Source organism: Equus caballus, chromosome 5 (assembly GCF_041296265.1).
Source record: "Equus caballus isolate H_3958 breed thoroughbred chromosome 5, TB-T2T, whole genome shotgun sequence".
NCBI lineage: Eukaryota > Metazoa > Chordata > Mammalia > Perissodactyla > Equidae > Equus > Equus caballus.
Genome location: NC_091688.1, coordinates 12,237,055 through 12,254,551, shown reverse-complemented (window position 1 = coordinate 12,254,551; position 17,497 = coordinate 12,237,055). Strand labels below are relative to the sequence as shown.

At 43.2% G+C, this 17,497-nt stretch overlaps 1 protein-coding gene across 6 annotated transcripts in view; it reads left to right on the top strand.

Annotated features, from left to right (window-relative positions):
* The window catches only part of ASTN1 (astrotactin 1), a 291,298-nt gene that overhangs the window by 92,898 nt on the left and 180,903 nt on the right, over positions 1-17,497 (top strand). For all 6 annotated transcript variants that reach the window (XM_001498262.7, XM_070267742.1, XM_070267740.1 and 3 more), the window contains exon 2: positions 7,005-7,192. In XM_001498262.7, the coding sequence (XP_001498312.3) occupies positions 7,005-7,192 (188 nt within the window). The remainder of the gene's footprint in view (positions 1-7,004; positions 7,193-17,497) is intronic.

Here is a 17,497-nt window from a genome sequence, read left to right as displayed (position 1 = left end):
CATCTTCACTAAAGAATTTCCTGGCTGTGCTAGCTCCCATTTTGTTGTTCGCTCAGCCCAGCATAGATAGACACAAACTTCAAGCAAACCATTGGTGTTCCTGGCATCTGTGCTGGTTGAATTCAGGCCCATCAGAGTGTCTTGTTTTATATGGCTCTCACTCTGGGATTTGGGACTGTACCACTTCAGAACTCCATGCCGGATGGTCCCCGTGGCGAGAGGTGTGGAGGCCCAGCCAACTCAACCCAAGGGACCTCGTTTCTTTGGCTACTCTCCTCTCTTCACTTTCCTTGACTTTGTCCTTGCTCTCTGCATTCTTCTCCTTTGTCTGCTTTTCATCTGTCCCTCATCTTTCGTCACAGATGGCCAGGACACTAATGTGCTGCTGTCATTATGTTTATGGAACAAGTCAGGGTCTTTAGAGGCTGACGTTCCAGAGGCATTAAAGACTTAAGTCACGTTTGATACCAGGGTAAAGATTTGCAGGATAATTAGTGATGCTCTACTGTTATTAACCCCTGACTTAAGCAGGTTATTTTCTTACAAAGGGGCTGAAAGTTAATGCCATTGTTAATAGTTTCGGTGGGAAGACCATAATGAAACCATGTGGGAAAGTAGGCCTACCATCAATATCTTTCGAACTCTGAAATTAGGAAGGAGGGAAGGAAAGTAAAAAAGAGTGGAAGAAAAGAGGGTAGTTCTATCACAGGCCTACCTTTGGTAACTTTATTGATAGTCACTGGTGGACACCGCCCATTCGTTATTCTTCGTTTGGGACAGTTGGCTTATCTACTAAAGTTCTGAGCTTCATCCTCATCACAGAGGGAAACTCAGAAAGACAGCTGAGATAGCATAGGGTACAAGGGTGGCTAGATTCTATTTTTAGAGATGTTCCCTTTTCCTTGTAATTCTTTCATCAATAATACGAGGTTATTCACAATGCCACACTTAACAGACTTGAAAAACGACCAAGCAACACTACTAACCCTTAGACACCTCCCCACCTCCCGCCACAATCCCCTAACAGCAGGGAATTTTGCAGTTATGCATTTTATTTGTCTTCCAATTGATTCAGCTCTTTTCTAACTCTGCTCTGGGAAACCTCCTCAGAAGCCATATAAGATTTGGTTTAAAGGAAGGGTTTCTAAGATTAATAGCAAGTTTGCAAATCCTGATCTAAGCAAGGTCTTCTAATAGCCAGTAATGGCCATCAGGGAGTGTCACCCTCAACCTTGAAAGACGGCAGGGTCATTCATCAGGTGCCCTCAACATGAGGCTAAGACTTGACAAGTTAATGCTTCCTCCTGGCTTGACCTCACCACCTGATCAACCTCATTAATGCTCAGCTGGATTCAGCTTGAAACTCAGCCTTTCCAGGAGAAAAAAGGGGCCCAGAATGCCAGGACTGCTGTAAGCCACTCTAAATTATTCAGTGAATTAAAGGACCTTTGAGAATTTCCCCAGTTCAGATCCATATTTGACTTTAAATTGCCAAATTCTTTGAAAGAGGGCATCAGGGATCTGATCCTCAGTGAAGTTGTCTTTTGGGGAAATTCTGATCCTGGTATGATGTGTTGTCTTAGTAGCTCAGCTCTGGGACTCTCAGCATGAGAGGATGCCCAAAGAAGGACCAGGGCACTTGAGTGACATGAGGAAGTTGCAATGCCTGGAAAAGGAAGTTTTGTAGCAAGTTTTGGGTGTCCTAAGCTAACCCCACAAAAAGACAGTCCCATAAGCTCACAGCACACAAGCTAACATTAGAACAATGACTAAGGCTAAGTTAAAGTGATTTCATCTCACTCTCCTGCTCTCTGCCTTTCCCCATCCCAGATTATTCTCGAGTGTGGCTGTCCCTGCCCAAGGTCCCGTTTTCCTGGTTCTCTATTGCTTGCGGAAGCTCTTTCTTTCTTAGAAACCACACATCTGTGTCAGCATGAATGAGAGCCTTTCTCACCAGCCTGAGGTCCAGTCTGAAGATGGGCCTGGCTCTTAACGGCTCTCATCAAATCATCCCAAACCTTTCCACCCTGTGCTCAGAGGGAAAGGAGAGGTGGAGTGCAGGTTAGACTTGAAAGAAGACGTGACTTTGCTTGGGACATGGAAACGATCATCTTTCTAGGCGGTCTTGTGAAGCACACACTTTTGGACTTATAATCGTGGAATGTCAAGATACCAAAGGATCTTGAAATTCATCTATACATCTCTTCCTTATTCAGATGAGAAAACTCAAAAGCTAGGCATGCCATTCAAGGTTACTCCAGATCTGGGTCTCGTGAGTCCCACTTCAGTATTTTGGTCACTGCAGAATGTGGGATCAGAGTTACAGTGAGACTGTGATTGAGTCTACTCTATCTGCTACTCTTTCTCAGTCTTCTTAGTCTTTGTAAATCATGGCTTTGTTTGCTCCTCTGCCTTTTTTTTCCTGACGAAGATTTGCCCTGAGCTAACATCCGCTGCAAATCTTCCTCTTTTCGTATGTAAGCTGCCACCATGACACGGCCACTGACAGACAAGCAGTATAGGCCCGCACCTGGGAACTGAACCTGGGCTGTGGAAGCAGAGTGTGCTGAACTTAACCGCTAGGCCACCGGGGCTGCCCCTCACTCTTCTGCTTAATGAAACCATGGGTGACTTTCCCTTAGCTCTAATCTCCTTAAAGTGGCTTTCACTACTGACACCAGTCTGGGTTTTTGGCCTCAGTCCTCCATTCCTCCTCCCTACATCCTCCGCCCTGCAGCGTCACCAGACCTCCCGCGGTCCTGCAGACGTGCATCATTCTGCTGTTCCTCTGCACACACTGTTCTCTTCATCTGGAATTGCCTCCCAACGTGTCTTCCTATTTTATCCCTTCCCATGAGTTTATGCCCAGCCAAGTTCCTCCCTCTCACTCAGCACAGCTGGTACTGTTTAGAGTACTTATTCATGGCTATGTCTTCAGTTTCTCACTAGATCAAAAGCTCCTTGAGAGTAGGGATCACGTAGCACAATATGCTGAAGGTGGCGAATATAGTGTGCTCCAAAAATCTGTGTTGTATGCGAGAATAAATGGCACCCTGGTTTCTGTGTATTCCAGGCAGTCCCAGAATTTGGGGAGGGGCTGAGAGATGTGAGGTTTGTAGAGGGGAAGAATGAACATGCTCAAAGTCAGGGCAGTCTCTGTCCCACGGTGCAATGGTGGCTGTGGTGCTCATGCCACCTGTGGAATCTTGCGATGACTGCACAGGCTCCTGCTGGCACTTGTTTTATTCAGTACACGGTGGGAAAGGCTCTGTCTGAGCCTCAGCCATAGCCCTCAGAAGGCCTTGGACTACTAACCATTCTATCACCTCCCATATTTGTTCCTTGGGAGTCTCAGGAGAGACTTGCATTAGTGAAGAAATTTCTGAGTACTTCCTCTTCTTGAGATATTCTGCTGACATCCAGACTGCCATGATTGCACTGATGTTCCAAGCTCTGATCTCATGCACATCACGATGAAATTCACAAGACATTTACTATGTCCTGTGTGGTTTTTTCATTAGCTGACCCAGGCCAGATATAGCAGAAGTAAATAAGTTCCCTGGTTGAGTATTTCAGCTTGCCCATGTCAGATTCTGCCAGCAGAGGGAAAAAAGCCTAGGAAGAAGCTATCATTTCATAATTATTTTGAATCTAAAAAATGACAGGCACCTTCACTGGCAGGCATGGTGCCCTCCTTCATTCTCCCTTTGCCCTCTATGATGAGGCCTATCTGGGCAGAATCAGGATATCACTGTCAATAGAGGTGGGCATGAGTAACCGAGAGAGGTTCAGAGGGCTGGCCGGGAAGCCCAGGCCAGAGAGTCTATGCTCTGAGCCCACCTCTCCATGGGAGCATTTAGTCAGTACTCCCTCTGCACCCGTTCTTCCTTGGTACCACCACTCCTAGAACCCTGGAGCAGAACACGTTCCTTTCAAAAAAAAGTCTTGGGCTGCCAATGGGTACAGGGTTTCTTTTTGGGCTGACGAAAATGTTCTGGAATTAGAGCGGTGATGGTTGCATAACTTTGTGAATATTTTAAAAACCGCTGAATTGTATACTTAGAAAGGATAAATTTCATGGTATTTGAATTATATCTTAATTTTAAAGGAAGTCATGGAGTACTAAGACCTTGTTCAAAAAATTAAAATAGTGCAGCACCAAAACTCCTACAAGACCACATGGACGTCCTACGCCATTGCTTCCTCACGCTGTGCGTGTTCGAAGGTCATGTCATCTGCTGTGCGTGTTGGAGTGGAGGGGATCTGATAGAAGTTCATCCATCTTAGTCCCTGTTCTGTGTTAGGTGAGGGTGACCTTGGTCCCTGTATTTACTTCTCTTTGCTTCCACAGTTAAAATAGAGGTAATGAGCCTGACCTACTTGATGACAATCTCCTAGGAAATGAAAATCTGGTTTGTTCCGTGCTTTAGAGGTATGAGGTGCTATATTCCTCCAGAATAGTTAAACAAAGGGCTGAAGTGGGACCAGACATGTGTGGAATAAAGGCCAGGCTGGGCGAGAGCAGGTGCCGGCAGGAGGCTGGACGTGTGTTGCCCTGGGTGATTTCATTACGCCATTAGGTGCTTTTAGGAGCTGTTGCTGCTTGTGATTTTCATGGCGGTGGTGAGAAGGAGAGGGAGTTTGCTTTCTGCTGCAGTGGCTGGAAAGGGACTTGGGAGAGAAGGGTGTGTCTCCCAGGACGACTCTTCCCTGAGCTTTGATGTGAAGGCTTGATGAGAAGTTAGAAAGGGTAAGTACCGTCGAGCGGGGTCTGTGATTGGAGGGCTTACGGTGAGGTGTCACGTGGCTGTTGAGTGGGGTCTGTGATTGGAGGGCTTGCTGAAGTGGCATGTGGCTATCAGTGGGCTTTGAATGGACTGCTTGTGGTGAAGTGTCACACTGCTGCCGCTGGTCGAAGCAGGCACTCTCCAAGTTGCGCCCAAGGTTTCCTGTTCTTGGGGAAATCTGGAAAGGCTCTTTAAGAGACAGGTGAACTCCAGGAAGCCTGTGACATCACCTCACTTAACAGATGGGGCTGCACCTGCGGAAACCAGCAGCAGGATGCAGGGAATCTTCCCTTCTCACGCCCTCCGCCCACTGCAGCTTCCTGGATGCTGTGGTGGTTACTTCCCCGAACATGGACAGCTTACCAGCCCAGAGGGATGACTGAGTCCTCTGGGTGATTATGGAGAGGGGCTAAGGTTGAAGGGGACTCTGATCACCTTGTCTTTGCTGCCTTTTGTCCTCCCTCACACTCCCAAGTTTACCCTGCTCCCTGGGCTGTAGGATGGAAGGAGGAGAGAGGGAATGATAGCAACATCTTTTAGGGCAGGCTCATGACCTGAGGCTCACGCAGATCCTTCTCACTGACCTACCCTGAGAGGACCAGCCAATATTCTTCTTCCTCGTCCTCATCATTACTCTCGTATTAGTGTCTGAATGTCCTCTCCCTGGTCCTCTCCCTATTGAAAGGAAATTCACTCACAGTTCAAGGTTCAACGCCATTATTATCTTCTTCTGAAAAGGCTACCATCCTCCCCTCTTCCATCATCTACCCAAGATTCCTCTTTCCTTCTTCTATATACCCATAAAACTTTGTTATGCACGTTGTGTGGCACTTACCACGTTCATTTACAGTGGGTTGCTTGAGAACTTGTTGAGAGCCTCATTTAGATTCGTACCTTAGTGGCTAGAACAGTGCCCGGTGCATAATACATGCCCAATGTCTGTTAAGTAAATTAATGAATAAATATACAAGTAAATAAATAAAGCAGAACATCATTTGTGCCCTCCCACAAATAGTGAAAGATATTTATAAACTCCATAAATATTTAAAATTGCTTTCCTCTTTATGATTGTGGTACTTGATGTGAATACTATTCTAAATGTGTCTTATTAAATCTTTTTTATGTATATGGACTTATTATTTTTTTGGCCAAAGGTGATAAATTTTGAGAGAAGAAGCCATGCCTTTGGGAAAAAAATGAAATTTTATAAATCAATGCCTTGCCAAAGTGTTTAGCAAAATATTGGTTCCTGAGGGTGGTAATAGTTGTTAAGAAAAAAAATGGTTTGGGGGCCAATTGAAGTTCAGAAAAGCTGTGTTAATCAGGTCTCTCTATTGTGGGATGTCTCAAAGCTTTGATATGATGTTGCTTAGGAATATGAGCGAGAGGGTCACGTAACAGTATACTTCTGCAACACCAGCTAGCACCACTGTGCATAGCACATAGTAGGGTTTTGGTGTTTTGTTGGTAATTTGTTCATGATAGTCCAGTGCCTCGGTCTAGGCCCTGGGAGCAGGTGAGTGCCTGTGTCTGTGATAAGGGCCCCCTTCATCACCGCCCTCTCCACGTGTGCCACCTCTGCTCTGCAAAAGTGAAAAGAACAATTAAAGGGAATTAAAACATTAATTTCCCTGCCACAGCAAGTATCAAACATCTCCAGTGGACTATGCAGCAAATGATTGTGGTTTTAGAAATAACCTGTCAGCCCTAGTTGCTCTGCTAACCTCCCAGGACTGTTCTGTAAGTGCCAGTTTTGTGCACAGTAATTACCAACTCCTTCCTTGGTAGATTCACCGGTGTCTAGAAGTAATTGCTAGGGGACTCACACTTTCAAATTTACAAGAGGCAAACAACCTTGTATTTACCTCAGGGGGTTATCAGGGTATTCAAACTGTGCTGGGTAAAGGATGCTATCGATCATAGAAATATAAGGAAGAACTTGAATTTTCACCTTGGTATTTTTCTCAATGGGTGAGAGCCTGGCTCACTAGATTATAGTGCAAAGACCTAGAGGGAATAATTCTCCTCTTCTCAGGGTCTCCTCCCTTCCTTGAGATTTGGAGCAGCAGTAAGCCTGACCTAACTATCGTTGGAACCCTTTGTTATCTTCACCTAATGCTGGCAAATTGGTACCAGTGTCTGGGAAGAAGATGAAACAGAAGATCTGGACCGGTGCAGTCAGAATTTTGACCTGTGCTTTTGTTGTATGTCCTCTAGAGATCTCAGGGAACACGGAGGACATCCCTCTGGTGCGCTGGAGGCAGCAGTGGCTAGAGAACGGCACTTTGCTTTTTCACATCCATCACCAAGATGGCGCCCCGAGCCTCCCTGGACAAGACCCGACTGAAGAACCCCAGCATGAGTCAGCAGAAGAGGAGCTGAGGATCCTCCACATCTCGGTCATGGTAAGAGCCACGTGGCCTTAGCCTCTCAGGCCATAGCTTATGTTACCTTGACATTAAGAGTCTTGGTGCCATAGACATAGCTCTATAAGACCCAACTGCATAATGATCACTGATTATGTTAATAAGTAACTTTCCCATTTATGAGAAATGCCTCCACCTGTGGTATAAGTAAAAGTTGTAATTATTTCTACAGCACCATTATCCAACTGTTCTCTCTCTAGGAACATGCCTAGACATGGAGTAACTATTATAAACCCAAGGCATATCAGATGGGGGTAGTGGATACTGGTAGTCAGCATCCTGACTTTCTCTCCTCTTACACTAAAGAGTATGTTAATAGTTACTTGCCCCTCCCTCTAGCCCAGCTCAGAAACTTCCCCATTAGCATCCCTTCTCTAATTCAGAAATTTGAGACCTCAAGAAAATGAGAAGAGCCTTCCTAAAGTTCTAGGAACTGTGTTTTAGAATCTCACTAGAAAGTAAGTGCTACAGTAGCCGGCAGGGGTTATCTTTGGTGTTGTTTTGTTCATGGTAGATATATCCTCAGCACCTGGAATAATGCATTCACATAGTTAATACTTAAGCCTTACTTGTGGAATAAATGAATGAATTTCCAAGTAGAGATAGAAAATACCTGTTTCACTTGGTATTTTATATGTTAGCATTGTGTTGGTAAAACCAATACATCTTCTGCTCCTAGGGTAGCCTGAGAGCAGGTTCAGGCTTGACTGATTATCACTGGGCCGTAGGTTGGGAGGGCATGAGCTATTTCACTGTTAGGAAACTCAACAGAGAACCAGTCTAGGTCTTGTCTAAACTTTGATTCATCTATTACTCTGGTACCATCACTACATGCTGTTTAGTTTGTGTATCAGATTGAGGGAAATTGAACACATTTTAGATATATAAAAATTTCCATTATCCAAATATTTGGCATGGAACATCTCCCCATAAAATCTCTGATAACATTTCAGAATGTAAGCCTTCCATTTCTTCCTCAACCAGTGTCCCCATGAGTAACTGGCTTGATAGATCACCTGCATATACACAAGCTACTCTATTTAAACTACATGGTTGAGAAAAGAGCCCTTAAATCACAAATGGTAAACCTCAGTGTCCAGATATGCCAGGAGGCAAGGAGGTAAATGAGCTTGCTGTGCCCCACATTTATAAATTTTTTTATCATGCTAACATTGGTTTATAACATTATATTAATTTGTGATGTACATCATAACATTTTGAATTCTGTGTGATTACATCATGTTCAACACCCAAAGACTACTTACAATCCATCACCATACACATGTGCCTGATCACCCCTTTCGCCCTCCTCTCTCCCCCTTTCCCCTCTGGTAACCGCTAATCCAATCTCTGTTACTATCACAGTTATAAATTAATTCAGGTTTTTGTTTTTGTTTTTGTTTTTTTAAGATTTTATTTTTTTCCTTTTTCTCCCCAAAGCCCCCCAGTACATAGTTGTATGTTCTTTGTTGTGGGTCCTTCTAGTTGTGGCATGTGGGATGCTGCCTCAGCGTGGTTTGATGAGCAGTGCCATGTCCGCGCCCAGGATTCGAACCAACAAAACACTGGGCCGCCTGCAGCGGAGCGCGCGAACTTAACCACTCGGCCACGGGGCCAGCCCCTAATTCAGGTTTTTAACGTAGTATCCATAGTACCTGTACGTCCTTAATCAACAACCAATATTTCCTCTCTCAGGGAAGGTTGTCTTCTTCGTTGTAGCTTGTAGTTTCCAGAGAGTGGTGAGACCAGGCAGATCAGCCACATCAGCCCTGGTATTGACTAAGGCAACAGATGTAGAGGCCACATTGTCTTCACATTTATAATATCTGATTGACAGGAAGGGTACAATGGTGGACTTTCCACCAGCTGTCCACATCCTCCCATCAATGTGGGAAGCAGTCGTGGTCACGGGTAGTTTTTGTTCTATTTCTTTTGGTCCAAGACCGTTTCAAAGAACCAGTCTTTGTCACACCAAAGAAATGTGTAAGGTGAAGAAAAGTATATGGAGATTCTAGAGGACTGATATTGGGTGTGATTGTGTCTGAAAGAAAGACCCTGAATACAAGAGGTTTAAGACAGGCAGTGTGTCAGAGGTGTGGTTAGTGTGGTCTGGGGAGTAGTGTGAGGATCCGTGAAAAGGCAGCTAAAGCTTGTCCTAGTTTCTACATCGTATCTTCAGTGTAGCTAGGACCCCACCTTCTATCATCACAATGAGGTGCTCCAGTAAGTTCTCTAGAGGACGTGCATGTGTGCACACGCATGCATGTTTATGCAGGTAGGTGGCAGTGAAGATAGAAATACACTGATTAAGGATGCCAATGGTTTTGAGGAACTAGGTTGCGCCCTTAAAAATATAATAACCCCTGTAAGATGCCCTATATCACTAATGCTTTTTTTTGAGACTCCCTGGGCAGGGATTAATGGACAGTGGTTGTTGAAATGGAGAGAGAACAAGAATCAACTATAAACCTCTCTCTGAAATCTGCCCTTCATATGCTACTATCCCCCTTGGCAGACCATCAATAATGTTCCATTTTCCAAAGAAAATGAAAGAGATGATTCCTTCAACTTTTTTATTCTATGTTGTTTTCAACTAGGCTGGAGGAAGCAGAGGTTAAAAGGGCCTGGGCAAAGGGCGAGGGTGGACAAGTTTTGTGTTTGTCTCTGGCTTGGCGTCTTGAATGTGGATGGACCCACATCTCCATGAAAAGTTCAGGAAGGCCTTTGACTTCTGCAGGAGAACATGGATCCCAGGGTGAACTAAAGATATAAATACTCCCTTCCATTTTGGTTAAAGATGGTTTGGGCAATGGAGTCTCCTGCAACCCAGCTTGCCCTCTCACCTTCCTCCATTCTCGTTCCATGCCACACATCCACGCACTCTGCCTCTCCTATCCTTAACGTTCTATTCTAGAAACATTTTAAAATTGTGTATCTACCCTCAGCTTAGAAATCAAGCCTGAGGGTATCTCATTTGAAGATGTTGTTCCTAGAGTCTCTGATGGCTTCCTCTTCAGAGAGTCATGGATTGGTAGACATCATTTGATACACTTCATACCACATCGTTTGGAGGTAAAGTAGGCAGCCGTTTGAGACATCCGGAATGACAGCATTATAAATGTCAGGAGATAGCAAAATCCCTTGACTAGTAACAGTATTGGGCAGCAAAACTCACTTAAATGAAATCTTATTACCCAAACCCTGTTAGTTATGAAATAATAATAGCAGGGCTATTTTTCATTAACTATAACGATCGATATTGATGCAGTTTTCAGTTTGGATCCAAATAGCATAATTCAAAAGAGAGAAAAGTTAAGGTTATTATCAAAATATGAATACACCCAACTTTTTCTCTCTTGTTAAGAAAATGTCTATCTAAAAGCTTAACTGATAATCCTAAATATTTCCAATATGTGCAGAGAGAATTAATGGTTCTATGAAAACCTTAAAGTATACATTTCTCTCACTTTGTATTTATACTTTTCTCATCCATATTGCCTCGATGCAGGGACCACTGTTTGTTTTTATATTTTGCATTGACTGTGTTTTTTTAAAAACACAAAATATAAGTAACGTGAGAATGAGATGAAAAGGAAAACCTTTTTTTGTATCCTTATGACAGTGTATGAATGAGAATCTGTAAGTCCTCTCTTATGCTGTGCCCAGTATAAATATACCATCAGCGAAACCTCGGGCTTGCAGAAAACCAATACCTCAGCTGGCAACCTGGCAATTTAAAACTTTGAAAAACCTTTTGCTTTTCTTATGTTTCAATCACATCCTAAAATTTTTGAATTATTTTTTTTCGAAGAGATGCTATTTCTTCCTTGCGTAGAATAATTGGATTTCCCTTCTGAAATCTTATGTTATTGCTTTGAGGGTCAAACAATGCATTTTAACCTCCTGCATGATTCCAACTTAGCTGAAGAGATTTATTTAGAATTTTGCAAGATAATTGACATTTAAAACTACGAACGTACGCAAGGATACGATGGCAGACTCTTGAACAAGTGAAAGCAAAATCATCAAATGAAAGTTGACGTGTGAGTTTAAACCAGAAGTCCAGGAATTCTTCAGTTATAAGCAAATTGTTTACCCCATAGAAGATCAGGTTCTAATATGACTTTACATTAGATATGCAGACTCTGTGTGGATTTAAATTTCCATATTGTACTTTTGCTAATTTACCATATGATCTCCATTTTTCTTCTTAAAGTATGCAAAGGAATTTAATGGCGTATAATAGGATTTTAATGTATTATCCATATATTTCATCTTTGTAATTAAAGATGGCAGTGTTAATAGACTTCCTATATGCATATAGGTTGGTTAAGTACATTTTTCACAGCAAGTAGCCTTTCAAAAATGCTTCGGTTTGATATATGTATATATTTTGTAGTGGTAACTCCCACTGGCAGATAATATCTTTCATAGTTCAGCCTTCTTAGGCACAATTCACAATTGTGGAAAAAAATAATCTTTGAGCGTTTGCCTATCCCCCTGAGGATTTTGTGAATAGAGCCCATCAATCAAGCCTGGGTGTTGAGCTAGCCCAGTCATGTGGAGCCCATTGGCCAGTGTCTGTAGGTTCCTGTGGTCTTCGATTGCTGGCTCCTCAGGTGTCCCCAGCTTCCTTGTTTCTGGGAGCACCAGGTGAGCCAAAGACACAGAGTTTTCTTTTGGGAGAAATAATGTAGAGAACGAGGTTTGAGGACATAGGTGCTGGTGTCAAGTCCCAGAGTCCAGGAAACAGAAAGGAAGTTCCATTCTGGGTAACACTTGGGCTCAGTTACAAAGCCTCCAGAACACACCCATGGGAGCCTCCAGGATTGTGTTTCCAGGACTACAGACAACCTTGTGCCAGAAGACCCATCTTCACACTTACTTACTTACTCTTACTTGAACATCCTTGCTCAAGTTCAGTTCAGCTGCCTGAGCATCACGTGTTACTTTGCTTGAAGCTGTCTTCATTTCATTCCTAAAGCTCAGCCACTTCTAGGGCAGAGAAGAGGAGTTCCAAGGATGGTCATTGCTATGTGCCGCCAGGAACATCCAGTACTTATTAAGTGTTCGTGGGAACAGGAGAGAGGGCTAGGTGGTTTATCTGTCAGTACCTTTTGCCTTCAGCAAATCTCTTACAAAAATTCATTAGCAAATTCATTAATCAGGGTCACTTTTACATCTTTATTGTCAGCTGATATTTTTTGTTCAGTTCAACTGAGGATGCCCTAATTTATCAGAACCAATCCTTCTGATCTTTAAGAAACCAATGGAGGAGTTTAAACATGTCTTGTGTTACCACAAAAGACAGAACTAGAGTAATAAATTGGAAGGTACAAAGAGACAGGTCCTGATTCAGTCCTAGGAACTTATCTAGCAGTTCAAGCCATCCGTTACGGGGCTGGACCAACACACTGGCCATACTGCCCACCGGCCAAAGCCATCATTGTGTACTTGGCCTCCTGTTAAGAAAACAGTGGACAGTTTCTAAACGTAATCAGCAATATCCCTAAAAAAAAACCTGTTTGCTTTTGGGTTGTCTCTGATGGCTGATGTGCAAAAGACTGGAGATGCCAGGGTCCATTTGGGGGCTATTCCAAGTGCCAAGGGAGAGTTGGCTTGCAAATTCCCCCACCTGGCACCATGGTTGGGCTGTGCATCTCTTGCCAAGATGCGTTAGGCCCAGGTACATGTGAGTCCGTTAGTCATTTCAATTGCTCAGCTCCGCCTTGGTTGCTACCCTCCAGTATTCCTGTGGAGTGGGAGCTGGGGGGTAGTGGAAAGAACACTGGGCTTAGAGTTGGAAGATGGACTTCAGATCCCGGCTTTACCACTGTAGGTAATTTGCTGACCTCTTTGGAAGCTTCATTATGTCATCTGTGAAATGGATGTGTTGGTTAGGCTTTTTAAAGACCGGAGATCCACTCAGGCCTTCTCCGTAATGGAGTTTTACTATAGAAATTCATGAGAAGCTAAGGGAGACAGGAATGGTGTGATTTTAAAAAAAAATCCAAAAAGCAGGATTTCATAAAGGCTGGAACTGGAAGGTCGTGCAGGATCCAAGTCGTCTTGTCAGCCCCCAGCCTCCGCAGTTTGTGGTTTGGCTCTTTTGCACCTGTTTCTTTGGCTCCTGTTGCCATGAATTAGCTCCGTCGTCCAGTCTAGTCTGTAAATCTTTTCCCCGCTTTGATGTTTTTATATGTGTGCACTATCCGTTTACTCATCAGGTCACCTCACTTATGACCCCTCCTGACTTCTCAGCTTTATGATGTTTCCAACTTTGTTCCTCCGGCTGCCAGAATCCCTGCTTTTTCCCTTGTTCTAACTTTAGGGAGATGAGCAGGTGGACCTAGCTAGTTCCCATAGTTCCTGTGTTCAGAACTTTTCCTATCAAGTTATCTCACAGGTGGATGTCACTCTAACCTTCTCCTCTTGGCTGTGGTTATGGGGAGGTTGGCTCACGTGGGACGGAAAATGACCGCTCCTGCTCCAGGCACAGCCCGGAACCACTTCCTTTAGCAGAGGCTGAGAAGCCGTGATTCCATGAGTCACTCATTCAGTATGACAGGCATACTGCGATCTAACTTGTAGAGATGTTAGGAGGATCGAAAGATGTCATCAGCGTCATCATCATCATCGCCATCTTATCTTGTACTTATTATGTGCCAGACACTACTCTAAGTACTTTCAATACAAATTAGCTTTTGTTTTTTATTCTCATCCCAATACCATAAGGTGGGGTTTATTATTATCCCATTTTACAGATGAAGGGACTGAGGGCCAGACAAGCTAAGTAACGCACCTGAAGTTAAACAGCTGTTAGGTTGCAGAGCCAGGATTTGAACTGAGGCAGTTGGCAGAGTCTGGACTTCACACTCTAAGAAGCGTCAGCTCGAGTACCGGCCTGTAATGAGTGCCCAATATGTATTTGTCACATGTCCTTCGCCCACCTTTTGTTGTTTTGTCAACTTGTGTCTGCTGAGACTCATCTGAACTTTTTCCCATTGCTCCTTCAAAACTAATAACTCTGTGAGCACTAGGACCCATAACCAAGGTGGGATGCAGTGCTTTCTTCCTGTGACTACGCCAGGCAGCTAACCCCAAAAGCTCAGATTCTGTTCAGCTCGGCTACACCCACCTGCTAACCTTGGCTTCAGCCACACCGCCTCACAGCTGGCAGTGGGTTTATTGGCAGGGAAGGGCGGTTGGGGACTTCCAACTCCAAAATTGTGAATGTCATGTAATAATAAACTTAGACTTCTTCATGCACTTACTTTCGCAGTACATTTTTAGAAACTAAAAAAGCATTTTAAAAGCATTATTGACCTATCATTGATTTAAAAGAATCATTGACTCATTCATTCATTTGGACATTGATTCTTTCACTTAAGAGTATCTGTCAGGCTTCAGGTATTTTTTTAGCTACTAAGGAGATAGAAAATTAATAAGACAAGATTCTGCTTTCATGGAACATTTAATCGTATTGTTAATACTTAACATCTGAGGATAGCCTTTGGCAGAACTGAGAGTGAGGTGGAATGTCTACCTTCTCTGCCATTCTTTACATCCTCTTTACAGCTCTGTTCTTCTCTTTCTTGAAGCTCATAGAGGCCTTAAGTTACCCTTATTTCTCCAGACAGCAAGGGAAATAGCTAAGAGGCCAAATTTTCACAAGGATACTAATGTCTTTTAACAACTTGATGTAATATTCTGTTCAGCAATTTAGTTCACGACATAGAAGCCAACACACTGCTTTTAAGTATTTAGTTCCAAAGATCTCTGAAGATTCTTTTGAAAACAGGGGTCATAATCTCTGTGGGGTTTAAGTCAATATAAAGAACTAGTAATATTCATAGTAATGAAGCCATTATTTCACTCACTGTGTCTCAGGCAATGTAGGGGATTATTTTTATGCATAATATCGATCAATTCCCACAACAACCGTGTGAAATAGTAATTCCCCCATTTTTCAGAATGTAAACACTGAGGCTTAGAGAAAGTAAGTCACAAACCCAAAGTCACACAGATGGAGCCAGGATTCAAGGCAAGCGTATCTGACTTCGGACTTCACTCTGCTGCTTGATGGCTTCAAAGTCGGTTGGTTTCTCCAGTTTGGGCTGTGGAATAATTTTGCTTCTTTTAGCAATCACAGCAGAAACCCTTCAATTGATGAAAAATAGGAAGGCACATAGAGAATCGGGCACGATGTTGTCATGGTGGAGTCTCTGAACCACTTCAAAAGGTGAAGAGCCGGATTGGGCACAGATTAAGCATTGCAAAGAAGGCTGGGGTTGGCTCTAAGCAAAGGTCATTGAGAAGCCAATGAAGACTCTAAGTTCTATGGTATTGAACTTTAATGAGGAAGTTCATAGCCAGGACTTCGCTATCAGAGAGACCAATTTAAATCCTAGTTCTACCACTTACTTGATTTTCTAGTGTCCTTGGACAAATTGCTTAATCTCTCTAAACTCACTTTCCTTATTTATAAAATGGGAATAAAAATAGATTCTACTTCATAGGGCTGTTTTGACGATTAAATGAGATGATTCTTATCAAACACTTCCTATAATGCCTGGCCCATGGGAAGTGCCCAGTAACTATTAACTTAGGTAAACTCTTGGGGTGCCATGCAAGCTGCCTGTAACAATTCTGTATGCAATGTGTCACCCCAGGGCCCTCCACCTTAGGGAGCCAGAAAAGCAGCTGGGATCATAGCAACCTCTTAGAGAGTCCTAGAGGGTTGTGCTCAGGGAAAAGACCTAGGCAATTAAGGGCATCAGAGCAACAGAACTGGCCCGTTCCAAAGCTGGGATGTGGTCATGTACATCCAGGACATTGTTAAGCCACTTCTGTTTCATTGTTTACCGGGTTTCCTAGCAGCTAACCTATGGTTTAGGATGATAATCCTAGCTCCAAACTTTCCTGGAAGAACTTCACTAATTTATTTATTTTTTCATCAAACCAAATGATGTCATTGTGGGAATTCCTTTTCTGCCTGGGTATCCACACATACACAGATTGTTATTACTCACATTCACAACAGGGAAAGGAAGGTGCAGGACAGTGGGTGACGTTCATGGCCTGAATTTGGTGGAAAAACTCAGAGATTCTTATTCCTAATGCTATTATCTTTCCTCCAGATCATGCTGTCTTCCCCTCTCTTTCTGCTCATCTGTAAAGTTTTGGGATTCTCTCACAGGCCTGAAATTTGCTTTTAAATCTGACCTCAAACCCACACCCATGGGCCCTGGTTGGAGACAGACTAGATTTGGGTATAGTAGATGTAGCCAGCCATATGCCCATAGAGAAAACGCAAGCATGGATAATGGCAGGAAATTAAGCCAGGGGTCTGTAAAGGGCCAAGTGGCAAAGATGGTCAGCTTTGTAGGCCATATAAGCTCTGTTGCAACCATCAAACTCTCGCCACTGTCATGCCAAAGCAGCCATATATAATATAGAAATGAATGATTATGGCTGTGTTCCAATAAAACTTTATTTACAAAAACAGTTGGTGGGCCACATTTGGTCTAGAGGCCATAGTTTGCTGATCCTGATCATGTACATTCTCATAGTGCCTTCAGAGCCTAAATAGAACCTAAAATCTAACTTAGCAGAAGGAATAAGTGTCCCATTTGCAGTGTGAAAGATAATAGTTTGCTGGGTTTAGTCAGACTCCCATAGATTAATTATAATTGTCACTTAAGCCAGGCATAGACAAAGATTGTTTTTGCTACAGATTCAAGGCATGTGGTATTCCCTATTCAGGTGAAATGCCAGCACACTAGCCTTGCCTGAGAGGTATTAATGGGTTTAGTGAAGACAAAAGTTGATGAAAACAAAAATATGCCTAGATTTGACAAGAGAAGTATTAACAGGGTAGCTATTAGTAAATATGCTATTTTTTTTCCCAGTGAGGCTGATGGCTCCTGCTTGGTTTCAGCTTTTACACACACAGTAGACTTTTATTAAATGCCTGGCTATGTTAGACCAGCCTCTTATAGGAAAATACCTAATATGGGTGTGCATGTATGCATGAAAGTGGAATTATGCTTCAAGACATGTCGTGATCAAGTTGGTTGGTTTGTGGGGGACTGATAGTTAAGGACTTTAAGAGTTACTGGTGGTTCTCCACCTTGGTGAGGAGGCTGAGAGTGGACAAAACATTTTAAGATCTCGCCTCATAAAATCAGCTATGACTCTCTCAAGTTTTTGCTAGAGTTCATGAAAAGTCTTGCCTATTTGAGAGGCTGATGTCAGTCGCCCGCCTCCAGGTTGCATAGGGGT